This window comes from Semicossyphus pulcher, unplaced genomic scaffold, assembly GCF_022749685.1.
Source record: "Semicossyphus pulcher isolate SPU_LCO1_2020_fin unplaced genomic scaffold, fSemPul1.0.p SCAF_17, whole genome shotgun sequence".
NCBI classification, from domain to species: domain Eukaryota; kingdom Metazoa; phylum Chordata; class Actinopteri; order Labriformes; family Labridae; genus Semicossyphus; species Semicossyphus pulcher.
In genome coordinates this window covers 17696872-17712810 of record NW_027211681.1, presented here as the reverse complement: position 1 = coordinate 17712810, position 15939 = coordinate 17696872, and the positions used below count along the sequence as shown (strand labels likewise).

General features: G+C 40.5%; 1 protein-coding gene across 2 annotated transcripts in view; it reads right to left on the bottom strand.

Annotated features, from left to right (window-relative positions):
• arhgap10 (Rho GTPase activating protein 10) overlaps positions 1 to 14317 on the bottom strand; it is a 50715-nt gene extending 36398 nt beyond the window's left edge. For both annotated transcript variants that reach the window (XM_069666191.1, XM_069666192.1), the window contains exons 1-2: positions 13791 to 14317; positions 77 to 172 (exon numbers count right to left, since the gene is read on the bottom strand). In XM_069666191.1, coding sequence (XP_069522292.1) covers positions 77 to 172; positions 13791 to 13944 — 250 coding nt within the window. In that variant the 5' untranslated portion in view covers positions 13945 to 14317. The remainder of the gene's footprint in view (positions 1 to 76; positions 173 to 13790) is intronic.
• Between the last annotated feature and the right edge of the window lie 1622 nt (positions 14318 to 15939).

Sequence of the window (15939 nt, the reverse complement as noted above, 5' to 3'; positions counted from 1 at the left end):
AGTGCGTGACTGCGTGATGGTTAAAAAAAAAACAGTGGTTAGTTTCTGTCACGTGATGAGGCAAACCCACACTTACCAATACACTTCTCATCGTCCGTCTTTGCATCTCCAATGTACTCAAACTGAAACTCTCCCAGGCACTGGGCAAACTTCCGCTGAGCCATGCCAAGCTCTGAAAGAAAACGTAAAAACATTAAAACATCAGAAGCAGACGGTGCATCTTAAAAGGGAGGCACAATGCTGAAAATGAATATATTTTATGTTGTAAAGATCTGTCAGGTAAGTGTTACTGAAAAAAACATTTAGACTACAAACATTACAACTACTCCCTACTCTATAATCTTACGTATAATATAGTCTTCATTAAAAAAGTTAAATAAATAACACGCTATAAATCATCATAAAAAGTAACTCTGATGCGCAGAGTTAACCGCTTTGCAAACATCCTGTTTGTCTTCAGTCTTTTACATCCTGTTGCACATCAAACCCCAGCATGCTCGGAGCGCAGGTACCACAGGCGCCCAACACATACAAAACTTCATTGAATCATCGGTGTGTTCAAAGCTTAACCAAATAAAGATGTGTGATGCCACCATTGTGTAATCCAAATGTTTGATGGGGCAAGAAAGAAGGTGAGAGTATATTTCAATACGGGCTAAATATCATATCTATGTTTTGTTTTTCAAGATGTATGACTGTATACAGCTTTTTCATCTCAAGTTATAGTAATGAAATGTAATGCAGAGTCACGCCTGCATCCATAAATCAAACAAGCACTTCAATACATTATCAGTAAAAGTAATATGTTTGCGCTTTCTGTGGTTGGGTAATACCACATATTGCTTTGTATTGCCAGTGCACCATTCATAGCACTGATGACACACACAAATGCAATACCCCTGCAAGCTTAATATCTCTAAAAGACATATTACGTTACAATGCTAAGCGCTGAAACAGCATGAATCTCAAAAGCAAATGCAATGAAATATAAAATGCGTCTCTCCTGAAAAGACCCGCATACTGTCACCTGCTATGAGACTTTGCTGATTTTAAACCAAAGGCCTGAACCAACAGGATAGCCAGACACATGACACCAATCAACATCTCTTTAATCTTGTTGCCGTTGTAATAAAAGGCCGACTCTATGGATGTAAATTCCAAGCTTAACCTCTGGCTGGCAGAGCACTGGATGAGCCCTAATCTGTATTTACAGATTCTACAGAGAAATGTAGATCTGTAGGCAGGGACGTGGATTTTAGGTGTTCAAGTGTTCTGGTTTCCGTTTGTAGTCGGCTTGTAGTCCGAGTAATATTGACAATCACTTATCATCAGGCTGCAGCGTATGCAGGGAAAACACTCAGTGTGGAGAGCAAAAGCAGGCAGAACGTAATGTGCCGTAATGACATCCTGGCTACCATCAGCGTCATCTGACAATGATTTACCTTGTTATTAATCTCTATAAACAGATATTTGCAACAAGTTCAGCGAACAATCCGTTCTGGATCTAAAATTCAACTTGAGATAAATTCGCTTGACGCTGTGTCACGAGAGCCGTTCAGCGTTTAGATTTCCCGACTTCCTCAAATGCATCAGAAATGATCAGAAATCCGACCTCCGTTCAACAAACGAGCATTTTTAAAGTAGTTTTCTTCAACTCTTGAGGACAGACCTGACAAAGCTTCATTTGTACATTTTACTAATCTGCATCATGATGTTGAAATTTCGGCATAGGTAATTCACAATTAAAGTAAATCACAAGAAAAACACTTAATTTTTTTATGTAAACAATCCAGCAAGCGGAAAAGGAAGTCTTGACTGAAAGCTTTTTATAGCTTAAAGATGGCTACACGCCCTGGCATGTTCACCATTCGCCCCAGAGGCTATATCGTCGTCAGACTAGCCGATGGGATCCGAGATTGGGCAAGCCCTAACATGGGTGAAAAGCACACTCACTAAAACCCTGCATAACCCTGTATAACCCTACTTTCTGGGTGTAACAAATATTGTTTTCTTTAATTATTTTTTTTTACTTTATCATAAATGTTGCATAAATATTGTGCTTATCCATATGTTAATAAAGATGATTATTCCTTCATTTCTTGATTAAAATGATTACACATTTTAAGAGGTGTGATAAGTGTTATAAAAGTCCAACCACCACTACGCCCCCTGCACATCAGCAAACCAAATCTATTTCCAAACAGTGAAGAGATTCCCAGGGGTGGGATCTCTGACCCACGGCCGTCCCCTGGGGAAGCATGACAGAATGCAGGGAGGGTATTTTAAGACTGGAGCTGTGAGCCGTATACTGAGGAGCTGTGTCATTGGATGTGGCAGATTGCTGGGACCCTATAGGGAATGTTGAACTACACTACACCGTTGGAACAGAGCTCTGACTCTGCAGGGCTTCTGTAACTGCTCCAAATGCAGTCCAAAGCTTGCTCACATACAAAGCTGCAACTGTGATGTGCATTATCTTAAGAATTGTTATTATTATTAACATGTTTTTCATATATGTTTATAATTAAACATCAGAATAAAAGAATAATCCGTTTTTAATACATTTCTTTGAGCTGTCTGCTGTGTCTTGTTCCTGCTGCTTACACATTCCCCTCTCTGAGCGCTGTGTGTACACATGCTATGGATTAAACCTGCAGCAAGGCCCAAAGCCCAAACATGTGAGAGGTGTTGGACTATTTCTGCCTGAGCCGAGCACAAAGGGCACAGCTTTTGCCTCAATGGTTTATTTCAAACAGTCTGAAATCCACTGCTTGTCCCTCTTTAGCTCTCTTTCAAATCTTCCCGATTCCAAAGCACACATGGGAATAACAGGCAAAACAAACACCTGTGGTCGATTCCTTCTGTCAATCTGTCTAAGTCATGGAACTGCAGGAAGCTAAGGGATGCAAACTAAACAATGGGACAGCTTGTGTATTACACTTTTAACAATTGTTTGTTCTTTGAGCAGGTCTTTATATAGCACTGGGAGGAAATGTTCTTTCGTTTTGTTGCGGGTGAGGTAATTGTTTAAGAAATCAAAAGTATAAACAACGAAAGAAATGCAAGATAAAGCACATGAAACTGCTCTTCTGTTAGAAACACAATCAGGATACTGATACGCAGAAAGGCAGCAAATATAGTCTAAGGACAGTTAATGAAGGGAAGGTTTCATGACTTGTTTATTGCTCAAAATAGTTCATTTCTTGGCTCATGAACGTCTGCGAGACACTGCACAGACCCACCATGAGATCATTAATCAAGACTGGGAAGGGGTCTACATTTATCCTTTCCCCAGATACCAAATGAACATGGTACGCCAAAAAACAAGCAACATTAAAGCACTGACAAACAATAGCAGTCGAGTGTCAAATCTTCTGGCTAAGGCACCATTATTTGTGTTGGGAGGGGAGGGAAGGAGGAAAGGTCAAAGGGGAGGAGTCAGTTTCTAAGATTCAACAGTTTGAAATGAAAAATAAATTGCATTATAAACTTGTGTCAACTCATTTTGAAGCTTACGTTTTTAGTTCACTAAAAGCTTTTTCACTTATTGGCCAAACTGTTTCTGTCACAGAGGTGTACACACAACCTGATGAACTGCTATATGGGACTTTTTAAATACGAGTTACGGGCGTTATTTTCAAAATGAAGGTATGGCCAGTAAAAGCCTGTCAGGTGATCATTTTAGGAGCAAACACTGAACACTGCAATTTAGTTTGAAGTGGCTGTAAAATGTAGAAGGAATTTAAATCACATTGACTCAACTTCCAAACCAGGGAGAGCAAGTCCATAAAAGGTGAGTCTGGTCAGTCTGGTCGAGGTGTTAATTTGCAGTGCAAGGAATGAATGCAGGGAATAGGAACAATACTAAATTGTCAGTCTTTAACAAAGTCTATAATTTTATATGGGGACAACACATGGGGGAGCATGAATTTCATTGCATCTGGTAGGCCTTTTCTTTCTTTCCTCTACTGCTGACTGCACCACCATGATCATATTTCACCAATGCTTATGTTTTTATTGTCTACTTGTCAAAACACATACAGTGCTCGGTGCTTATCTCTTATTATTGGCATGGAAACAGCGTCTCTTTATCAGCACAGAAACCTCCTTATAAAGCGTTTGATAAGTAGGTATGGTCGCCAAGTCTGAGACGTGTGCAAATGCCATGAACTTGCACTCTTTCTAACAGCTAGCAGGAGGCAACACAGCTGATTCAAAAGGAGTTTGATTCTATAGAAGTCTATGAGAAAATGATCATACGCTTTACTTTACCTATTTCCTCATTAAACATCTTCCGAATGAGCTTTTGGTCACAATAACTTGTTTCATGTCTTCTTTAAAACAGCATGATATTCATTTTATGTATTATGGTGCAATTAAGAGGAGGGTATGTAGTATGGCATGCTAGTCTCTAATATGTGGACCTGTCAATCAGGATAGAGGTGGAGCAATGTGTATCTTCCCTCTTCCCTCACAACGCCCTCTTGTCCAAATATGGTCACCTCCGGCTCCAAAGAACAAGGGACAGCATCAGCAAATTGCTAAATATGAGGCCTCAAAAGTATACTCCCCAACCAATGGCCGATTCATGTCGGCTATGTCCAACTGTTGTTAACAGTGTGTGCTTATAACAGGCTACTAATGGCATGTTTAAACACCTATACCTGTTATCATATCAAATCCTTCAGTGAGCTATAAAACCTCACTTAATAACTCACCACACCTAAACACACAGAGCGTAACCAGGCATAAATAAAACCTCCCTGCTAACACAGTTGGCTGATAAAGCTTCTTTTGACAACGCTGTTATGGGAGTCTGTTGGGCTACATAGTACAACTACCATTATCTTTAAAGCTGCATGAACCAATGATTTTGAATTGACAATGGGTAACAAGTATGAAGTGTGAGAAGAGTCAGTTGTAGTGATGAACCCATGGAGAGTTATCATGATCTCCAGAGTTCGTCTCAGCTCTATAAAACATTTTAGCATCTTTTTGCACTGGTCGCAACTTTCTATACAACACCGATGCAGTTCAGCGTTTTCAGCGCTCAGCATCGTCAGCACCAAAAGGCCCTCAGCGTCAGCTGTTTTTTGTCGCTGAGTTCACAGCACTCTTGAAAATAGTTCAACTTTTGGAACACCGCAATGCTCATCAATGTCACTTCTCCTTTACCGACCGGTCAAAATCAGTAACGTGCAGGACTTTAGATATTAACTTTGTCAACAACAATGGCGGAGGAGAAGCCAATCCTTTAGCTTCTACGTGGGTACAATTTCCAGGTGTAGAGCTGCTGCTGATGCCAGGACACGATTCTTTTCCATTGTTTTTGCATTTTCTTGGTAAAATTTCCATGAATAAAACAATTTAAAACAGACTTAAAGATCACTACAGAGGGAAGTCGAAGTGCCGCCAGACAACGTCCGTAACCTAGCAACAGTTAGCGCTGGTGAGAAGCGCTCTGAAATTGATGTTGTGGGCTCTGCCAGCGCCAAAAAAGGAGTTAGAGGACACAGACCCTTATTTTGGTTTAACTGTTTTCACCTCTGCTCTCATTATGTTTATCTCCAGTTGCAGGCTACAATATAAAAACATATAAATACATTAGGAGCTTAAGAGACATATTTTCCTCAGGAGTTGATGGAGCCCAAAACAGAGCTAAGAGGTGATGTATCATAGACTTGCATTTATTGTTTGGCCAGAAACACGATTCTCAATGAATGCAAAAAACTTTAAGCAACAGAAAAAGGTCACTTTTGCTTTTACAGGTTGTTCCGCGAACCCTAAGGCTGAAAAAAGTACCACTGCTGCTTTAAATAATACATCCAGAACTTTTTATTTGTTGGGATTGTTAATACTTCTCCCTCTGTCCCAAGTGCCTTTTAATCATGGCTTTTCCCAAGTCTTGATCCAAGGCCTCTCACTGTTTTCCATCACTGTACCCCCATCTTAGTGACATCACTCTGAAAATATAAAATTAACTTTAATTGCTGTAACTCAATACTCTTTGTTTGACCTGCTAAGGAGCCTTACAGCCAGACTTGTAAGTAAGAATGACTAGATTTTGCAGCTCTCTGAGCTTTGAAGCAGTCTGCCAGAAGAACAGAAGGGCTTTCAACCTCAGACAGAAAAAGTATATTGTTTTATTTATGCTCATACTGTTCCTCTACTATTCACGTCTCGTCTTTAGTGCTTTTGGCTCTGCTTTTGTCTGGCTTTCTTACCAATATTGCTTTTACTTTAACACGTTTCCCACCTGCATACCAGCATACAAATGCAGCTTTGGCTACAGCCTGTGTTTATGTTATTAATAAATTCAAGAGTACACATTCTTGTGCCTTCGTTCTCCCCCTGTATGAGCCTGATGTTGGGTATAATCTATGACCCTAATGCAATCGCTGTTGGCCAACTAAAGCGCTCAAACTATCCATACACACACATGAATGTAGAGTGGAAAATTCAGTTGCTCCCTCACATAGTAAAAACATGTTTTGACAACATAACACTGAACCTTGACACACCTTAACAAAGCCTCTACACACTATATTGTGTGTGATGTAAGGTATCCAGTGTATTGTAAAAGATAATGAGGAGCTGATGGTATAATGACCTTAGAAAAATCAATGACATTTATATATTTTAAAGGTGTTATAAGCTTTTTACTGCGCCAAATCATCCATTACTATTAGGCTACGCTTTATTATTATATTAAGGGCACCCTTTATCTCTGCAAAGGCCTCACCAAGGCGCAGGTCACTGTGGACAATTAGTGTGTGTACTCCCAGAACAGTGATGTCAATGGATAGATTTGCAGGCCCTTTATTAGAGCCATATGCGAGCATGGTGTACAAATCACACCCATCCACAATCTGATTACCAAGCCTGCATGCATGTTAACTCGCTGCAGGCTGGACAGTTAATATGGGAATACATAAGAGGCCAGGCTGTGTGGACTTCATTACATAAAAGATGAAGAATGAGTGTTATCATGTTACACTGAGCTCCAGCATTAATCGACGACAGGCAGAGAAGAAGGAAAAAAGCGCGGCAGCGTTTGTGTCCCTGAGCAGATTGAAGTTACAACAGCAAAGATCAACTGGATACAATCAGTGGAGCAATAAACAAAAGTGTCAGATGAGAGGTCTGCATAACAGATTGGAATGATAGCTGCTGTCCTCGAGGAAAGAACTATATCACAAGATAGAAATACCTCACACACACTGGGGCAAAGGCTTCTCCTGCTTTTTGCCTTTTAAAGAAAGGCATTTGGGAGCAAACCTGGGAACTGTCAAACTTGGCTAGTTTCTCTGCAGAAAGCCAGAGACATAAGTCTACTGGCTTTAGCGCATGAGTCACACAGACCCCACCTTACAATCAATCTGATGCTGCTGGCCAGATTGTTCTGTAGCAGGAAAAAACATGAAACAAAAAAAAAAAAAAAGTACCCAGCGCTGTGACATAAACACCGCTGCCCCTGGTCAGAAGAGGTGGGAAGAAAAACAAAGATGACACAATGGGGAGGGCACAGAGTCACAGGGCTCTGGTTATTATGGAGCACCACACACCAAAGCAGAAGTGGATTTTTCTTTTTTTGCTGCTGTCACAAAAAGACAGCAACAAGAGGCAAAAATCACACAAGTGTGACAAAAGAAAAACACTTACATGTCCACTTTCTTGCTTTTAGTTTCAGTTTTATGTCATTTAATGTAGTTGGCAACCAGACCGAACTACAGGCTATTTTTCCCCTGAATTTCTAGTCTTGTATTTTAAACTAGCTGCAAAATGATGCTTTAAAAAGTGAAAAGGGCATTTAAAAATATTAGTGCAGGTGACATTATAACCCTGGATACATTTGGCTATCTTTAATATTCAGTTGTGTTTATTTAGTTGACTGAATGCAGCAGAGCGACCCTGAGAATGCAGCTGCCCGCGTGTGATGCATCCTGAAATATGAGGGCAACACCAGCACACGTCAATGAGCAGAAGAACTCGGCACGCTCTGCCAATACAGCACGTACAGAGGTTATTGCTTCAGTTGGCTGCTTTTACGATAACCACAGATTGGGCATCCATAGAAAACATTCCCCTTTTCTGACATGAAACCAATACCCCTTTCCCAGACCTGGGAAGACCCTCTAATAAATGCAGATTGTCTCTTTTCCCATTGCCAGTGAAGTATACTCCTTTCGGCCTCTTTTCTGCAGCGTGACTGTCTGACGTCACAAACGCGCCGGAAACAGGGCTATAACTTACATTATGCTCTTTGGTAAGCAGCATGGAGGCCAGTGAAGATGTTACGGTGGTTAAGGTCTTTATTGTATCTATTACTCATTCAGTCTGTTTATCAAACTCGGCGCTGACAAATTTTGAACGATGCTCGAGCGCTGCTTGGACGGAGACGGGCGGAATTTGTAGCTGACATGACAAGGAGTTGCGTCAATGCATGTCATAGCATCTTGCTGGAAAGGGGACGGAGATTAGCGTGTCGACCCGGGTTTTGTGTTCCCATTAATGCGGAGCCGAGGCGATAATTACCCCGGTCTACTGCAGAGTCATTTGAGCCGAGTCTGAATGCCGATTGTAACCATTTCCACTAAGCAAAAAAGCCGAGTGTTAGCAGGGTTTTTGACCAGTGGGAAAGGAGCTCAAGAAGGGCAGCAAACTGTAACTTGAGAATCTGATAACAGGAAATATCTGCATTTTACTTAGAGCTAAATTGGGCTAAATTTCTGTTGATATTATTCACTAGTTTTTTCAAGGACTGGCCTACCACTCTGTTCAGTTTTTTAGGGTAAAATCCAACTTGCTTCCACTGTACAGCAGTGATTTGTCTTACCAATCTCCCTGAGTTGAATTTATCTTTTCTATGCTTGCAACCTCAGGCTTTAAATACAATATTTTAGGCTCCTTTCTACATCTTTTCAAAGTTTCCATATAAAAAAATGAGTTTGTTTTCCTCTGTCTTTGAGCAGGAAATGTCACATTGCATGTTCTGGCGGCTGCTGCAAAAGTTTTCCCCAAAACAAACCAGCAAAGGTATGTATATGTCAAAGTTCAGCTGCTGAAGATGTCCGCTGTGTATTCGTTGGCAGCTGTCAGAGTGTTGTTTGTTATGATTTCTACAGTCTCATCAGATGTGCCACTTAGGTCAGAGCTCGCCTGGTCCCGGCCCTTTAAGAGCAGCCAGCGTTTACATGCTGCGCCTTTCCACACTCCTTCCTGTTCCACTGTCCCGTCTTTTCCAGTCTGAATCCCTGCTCCACACTCAGAGACCACCTTTGCCCTCAACCCACCCTCTCCCACAGTCTCTCTCTCTCCCCCCCTCAGCTCCCCGCCCATAAAGCATGCATTACTTCATTCATGACTTCCTGATCCTCAACACAAGTCTGTAGTAACATAATCCTGTCAAAAATGACCAAGTGGTTCATCAAAGATAGAAGTTTTGGGGCTGTTGGCAACAAAGTTACCCAGTGAAAGGTGCTTTAGGGTGCCATTTACACCCAAAAAACAGCCTCAAGCAATACACTATCACTGTTAAAGTAGTCTTTGTTCCCTTTAGAAATGAAAAAGCATTCCTCCCAGAAGACTTCACGTCTCGTTCTAATGCGATTTTAATGAAAGATTGCCATGCCAGTCTCTGGCAGAATCAGTAATGTGTTTAGAGAGATCAGCAGTGCGCCAAGGCACACGATGCCATGTTATTCTTCAACCTGTCTGCCAGTGAGAGAAACACAAAGAAGACCTTCACATGGATATCTTAAAGACGGAACTGAAAGTAAAGACGAGGAATTCAAATCGTTTTGTTTCCTAAGTCAATTCAGCAGAGGAAGTCCAGCTGTAGGAGTGACCATAACTGACCCCGCTGCAACTTCACGTTTCACACGATCGCTTCAAAAATAAAATATGGAAGAAACACTGTGAAACTGTTTAGCTAATCACAAATGACAGGCTCTAGAGAGTTCAAGAAATCCATGCATTTGCTTATGACAACAGCGAGGGGTGGGATAGAGGGTACAGACAGGACACAGTTCCTGTGGAGGAAACCATGTGAAACAGAAGCACATCTGCATGATGCTCCTCTCGTGGGCACTTCCATGTCACGGCTCTCTGGCCCAGGCCCCGCTAGAAAGCTTCCTCTCAGAACCAAGGACTTTCCGTAGTGGGACATCCTCCCAGCTGACGAGTGCAGGGAGTCACTGAAAGGCTGAGGAGGGCCTGGGAGTCACACATCAACAATTGTCTTTTGGACAGCCCAAACAGCAGATCACTGTGAGGTCACACACACAGCTAAAGCATTTATCAAACGACTCTTTAAAACACATCATTCAATATAGGCTGTGTAGCTTTAAATGTTTTACAGATTAACCTCTTTTACAACACTGCTGAGTGTCAGATCTACTGTGAAGCTGTCAGCAACCATCATATACAGAGAGGATTAAACTGCTTAACTGCCTGAAATCAACCCCAGTCATCAAAAACAACCGTCTGAGCTCACAAGTTCACCCAGCGAGGCGGCCATATCTGCTTCAAAGCTGCAGATCTCAAACGAGGAAGAAAGAGCTGCTGTATGATCTCGAGGAAGAAAAGAAGCGAATACAGGAGGCTCACATTCTCAGGAGACGACATTATGAAAGTGATGTGTACATAATAAAGGCTGGGCTGGTGCTGAGCTCCACCCTGAGACTGTAAATTAACAAAGCTATTACTTTATAGCTTATTTATACTTGAGCTACAGCTAAAACTACTGTGGACATTATAATGCTGGTCTGAGAGCAGGGCAAAAGACTGCAGGAGAAGCCTTTATATCTTTGTGGTTGAACAACATTATTATTGGTAGAAAATACAACTTCGATCCTCATTAGGCTTTCATCTTTACTGTCAATAATTTAGCAGAAAGTCCGGATTTTTCATTTGTTATGGTGACTGGGCAACCTGCAGGTACTATACCTGTCAGGAACTGGGCTTTAACCAACAGTTATTTCCATTATTGATTATTGTGGCCAAGATCCCCAACCCAAACATGACATATTCAAAATGCTTTTTCTCTTATCCAAAAAAACCCCCCAAATAATACTTCATTTTCTTTCAGCTAAGATTGAGAAAAGCATGTTAATATCTGAGAGGCTAGAACCAGGAAGTTCAGGGCATTTTTCCTTAAAGCCCAGCTCCAGTCATGTTTTAAGACATATAAAATGCTCTGCTTGAAATAACAAATTGTGTCTGATATGTTTTTTCTGCAAAATACGTTTAATTACCTCGTAAAAATCCTCCCAAGGCATCATTAAAAATTCCTGTCTCTGCATAGTCCCCGCCCACTATGTGCTACGTTTCTCCTTTAGTAAAATTACAGTCGAAACAAAACACGTCTCTGCCATCGTTTAGAGGAAACTTGTTAAATCTTAGCTAGCTTGAAATGTAGTAATTAGTAGTAGGAACGTTAACGTTGGTAGCCTGTAGTGAGTTTGCAAAAACTTCGATGACAGTTACAGCTGGCTCCAAATCGCAGAAGTGGTTGCCATAGGTTACAATGCTTCTAAAATGTCATTTAGTTGACGCTTTTGTCCAAAACGACGTACATCTGAGAGTTAATACAACACAAGCAACGATCAAGACAGGAGGGAACAAAGTCAGTTAGTGCTAACAAACAGCTTCAAGTGCAATTGGACACTGGTGCCGACAGGCAGTGCACAGGGCGTTTTCTTGTTTGTTTTTGTTTTTATAATAATCAGCAGCATCACCAAGGTCAATATAGTCATCAACATCATCATCATGAATATCCTAATCAACATAAACCACATCCTCAATGTCATCGTCCTCAATAGCATCAATATCATTCAGTGCACAGGTGTTACATAGGTTGCGTATGATGATATGCATAGCATCACCCCGTCCATTAACGGGATTGGCTGCCAATCTGGACACGTGTTGTTCAGCCTGTCCTTGGTACACTGCAGTTTAAAAGCAGACAGGCCCAGCCGTGGAGATGACTGCTTATGTTGTCCCTGATATGTCTTGTATTTTTTAGGTTGCTCTACTGTACTTTTTCGCAAGGAGAGTGAATGCCTCATGATCACAGACAGCCAAAAAAAGTCAACAAATTAGAAGCATGGACAGGCCACATTTTTCAAAAGCTATCTCCATGAAGGGCTCGAGTAAAAACCAGGCAGGCTGACAGAAAAACGTGACCATCAGTTCCTTCCTGAAACTTTAACTGACTTTGCAGCTGCCTCCTGGAAGCATATGACCAGGGTTCCTTATTCCTTATAATGTCATAATCTCATTAAAAAGAGACTTGACATTTGATATGTCATATCCAGAAAGTGACACATAGTGTAGCGACAGTCATATAAGGCATGAAACACAAGATATGACGCGTCCTCCTGAAATTGGATACTGCGGATCAGTTTACACCAACATAGCAGAGCATCTATATCAACTCATCTGTGAGCAGCAGTGAGAGTTCAGCATGGTGCTGCTCTGCGTGGTTACTCCATGTGGCGGCAAAACATAAGTGGCATGTAGTCTCACAACTGTAAAACAATGACTGTTTTCTTTTTAATCACATGGCTTGAAAGCTGCCCTGCTCACATTTTACACAAATCAATTGCATTTACATTGCAGTTTTACAGTTGACCCTATCCATCCATCACGCCTGGTGTCATCAATACAGGTTTGTTGGAGTTGCTGTAACACTGAGCTGAAAGTTTCCTCGACACACAAGTCACATAATTGCCCCTGCTGCTTCATCTGAACCCCAAGGCATACCTAAAACGTCCCTGCAAGCCAGGTGAATTCCTTCATGTCGACTGTATACATTCCACCAAATCATGAAGCACCTGCTGTTTTTAAGGACTACAGGTTATTCAAATTCGCTCATGAAACTAGCAAGAAAGACAAAGCTACACCAGGATAAAGCTGCAGCAGGTATGAAACCACCTCAGGCTAGTGCTGAAATCCCAAACACACTTTAGTTTTTAAGGTGTTCTGATTCAAGATTAAAACCAAACTTGTATAATAGTTTTAAAAGCATCAATCTTTATACAAGTGCATATCATAAATGTGCCACTTAAACTGCTGACACAATAAAGTAAGTCTGAACTAAGACCACTGTGCAAGCTTGGCAGGAAGAAATTAGGCTTCCCTGAAGAGAAAATGAAAGACGTGACCTGGTTACATGTGACAAACAACTGTACTAAAGTAAGTTTGTGTGAAGGTTTAGAGTAGAAAAACATGTTGTGTCACAGTCCAAAGCACTACTGTAATGGTAAAACTGCTGTAAGAACGTGCCTGAAGCCTCTCTGTCAACACTTTCCAAAACACATGAGCAGTCCATTTTTGATTACTAACTGTTGAAGTGTGTGTGTGTAAAGCAATACTTGGCACCTGAAGGCGAGCCCAGCCCACACGACAGGAGTTCAAAGAAATAACTATCTAATAAGTTTAACCCAGCTGAGGTTTGTGTGACTGAGAACAAACGGGGCAGAATTTCGTTATTAAATATCTCAGAGACTCTGGGAACAGAAAAATATAAATAGCTGTACTCATAATACAGGGTAATATTGAAACAGTATGAAAGATAATGCCTTAATCTGGTTATAATGACAGTCTCTCATATTAATTAACAGTTATTTCATGTGTTCCGCAGCTGTTTTCCCCACTCATAACATCAGCAAATACAAAGGACAATCATTGGCAAACTGGGGAGGAACTTGAACGCACCAAGACCCCCAAAGACCTCTTCTCAAGGCAAGTGTATAAACAGACATTTCTTAAAATGTTTAAAAACTTACGCTTTGTAGCATTAATAAGGTTCTTCCCATCTTTGTACAGCTCCTTGATGAACCTGTTAGTTTTATCCAGCTCTGCTTCGTGTGCCTTTATTTTCTCCCTGAAGCAGGGGCTGTCCAGATAGCACTCACTGAACTCCAGCGGGTGTAGTCCCATTTTTGTGACAGATTGATAGCTTCGTTTTCTTGAACTGAGAAACTGGTCCAAATGCTGCCTAGTTTGTAGCTAAATAAACTAGCAGTAACAATCAAATGTCCGCTCTTTTTGCAGGCAGTTTCAAGTCTAACGGAGAGGCATAGCTACGTCAGGTAGCAGCAGCGGCTAACGGTGGTTAGCATGGTAACTTCTGACACTCAGGCGCGTGGGTGTTGTTCCACAGTTGTCAAATAACGGCGCGAGTAGCTAACAGGTATAACGGTTAAAAGGTGAAAACAATACGCTGTCGGGTGAAAAATTCATAAGAAGCCGGTTCACCGGAGTTGTCAGAGAGTCATGTTTGCAGTGTCCGATTTTCCTTCCTCCATCAGCCTTACTCCACCTAGCAAAGTGACAGATTGAGAAACTCTGCTGACATCTGCGTGCGTGTAGCAAACTTCTGCCAAAGAGTATCTAGCTTCTGCGGGATGCTTCAGACATATCTACTTCCGGATTCGCTTCGCTGCCCAGGTCAAAATATTTTTTGGAGTAATGCAATATAACAAGCAAGCAATACGATATGTAATAGTTAAAATTACCTTTAAGATATTAAGTAATTCAAAATTTCTTAAGTGAATATATAAAGTGGGCATTTAAATCGAATCTGAGAGAGTTGTATTATCATATAGTATTTTACTTCATTAAAATTGATGATGTATTCACGTGTAGCATTTCACAGTCACACTTCAAATAAATACTGGCATTTTAACTAATTGAAAGACTTGTTAAAACAATTCAAATGCACATACTGTAAGCTTATCATATGCTTAGTATATGAAACTGATCTGGGGAGAACTGTCAATGTATAATATGACAGAAAATACTATTAAAGTTCGTAGAAATGGAGACAATTTTAACATAATAATAGAATTGTTTAACTACAATGCATGTAATGGAATCTATTAAGTGTAGTAAAATGTGTATTGTACAAGTATTAAATGACGTAAAATACATGTATTTAGGGAGAAGTACCTCCAAACTGCATTTTATTAGGCTACAAGGTTTGAGTATATGTAGTGAGTTCACATGCACCACTTCGAGTCAGCCATGTCAAAGCTAAATTGAGCTAAAAGGAGTTATCACTGGAAAAACAAAGCACAACATACAGGACATGTTCACAAGATAAGACAATTCTTTATTGATACCCAGAGAGGAAATCTGGGTGTTGCAACAGTACTAAAAAAAACTAGCAAGAAGGTAAACACAAACAGAAATTAGAATAGATAAAATAAATACATAAAATAAGAGGTATATAGAAATTTATTTCATGATGCATATGTGAAGTACATGAAGTTGTACAACTAGTATGAGATAAAGAGTACAGATGGCTTGTGTAATGGGATGGTGATGGTCAAGGCTCTGGGTATTGCTAAAGGTGGCTTAAAGCAAGGCAAGGGAAATACAACAGAGAAAAAAAATTTGCAGCACAGAACCACAAGCTGAAACTGAACAGTGATAAAAGAAAAAATCGTCATATAATACAATAAAGCTCAAATCTGAACACCATAGTAATTTTCAGTCAATGCAACAAAAAAAAATAGTTCATCATCACAACAACCCAACATAGGCTAAAAATCAGCTGACCATAAAGGACCATCATCTGCCTATTCACAAGTAAACTTATCTCAAGTATTATAGACTCAACACTGTAAGACCATACAGATTAACCAGAGCAATACTTGGATAAACAGCAGCAAAGAAATGATAAAATGTTATGTGCTTAAACTTTTTCATAGTCTTAATCCCACTCAGTGGTCATTACAAAACTGTCAGCCACTTCCTTAAAGTGTATGCATAAAAGTTACATACACAGTGTGACGAACAAAAACTAATGCAATGACGTTGGGGTGTCATTTTGGAATCAACAACTATGACAAATAAAGTACTAATGCATACTACAATGCCATATACCAGACACACAACGCAGGTTCAAGGTTTTCATGAGTGAGAACTATC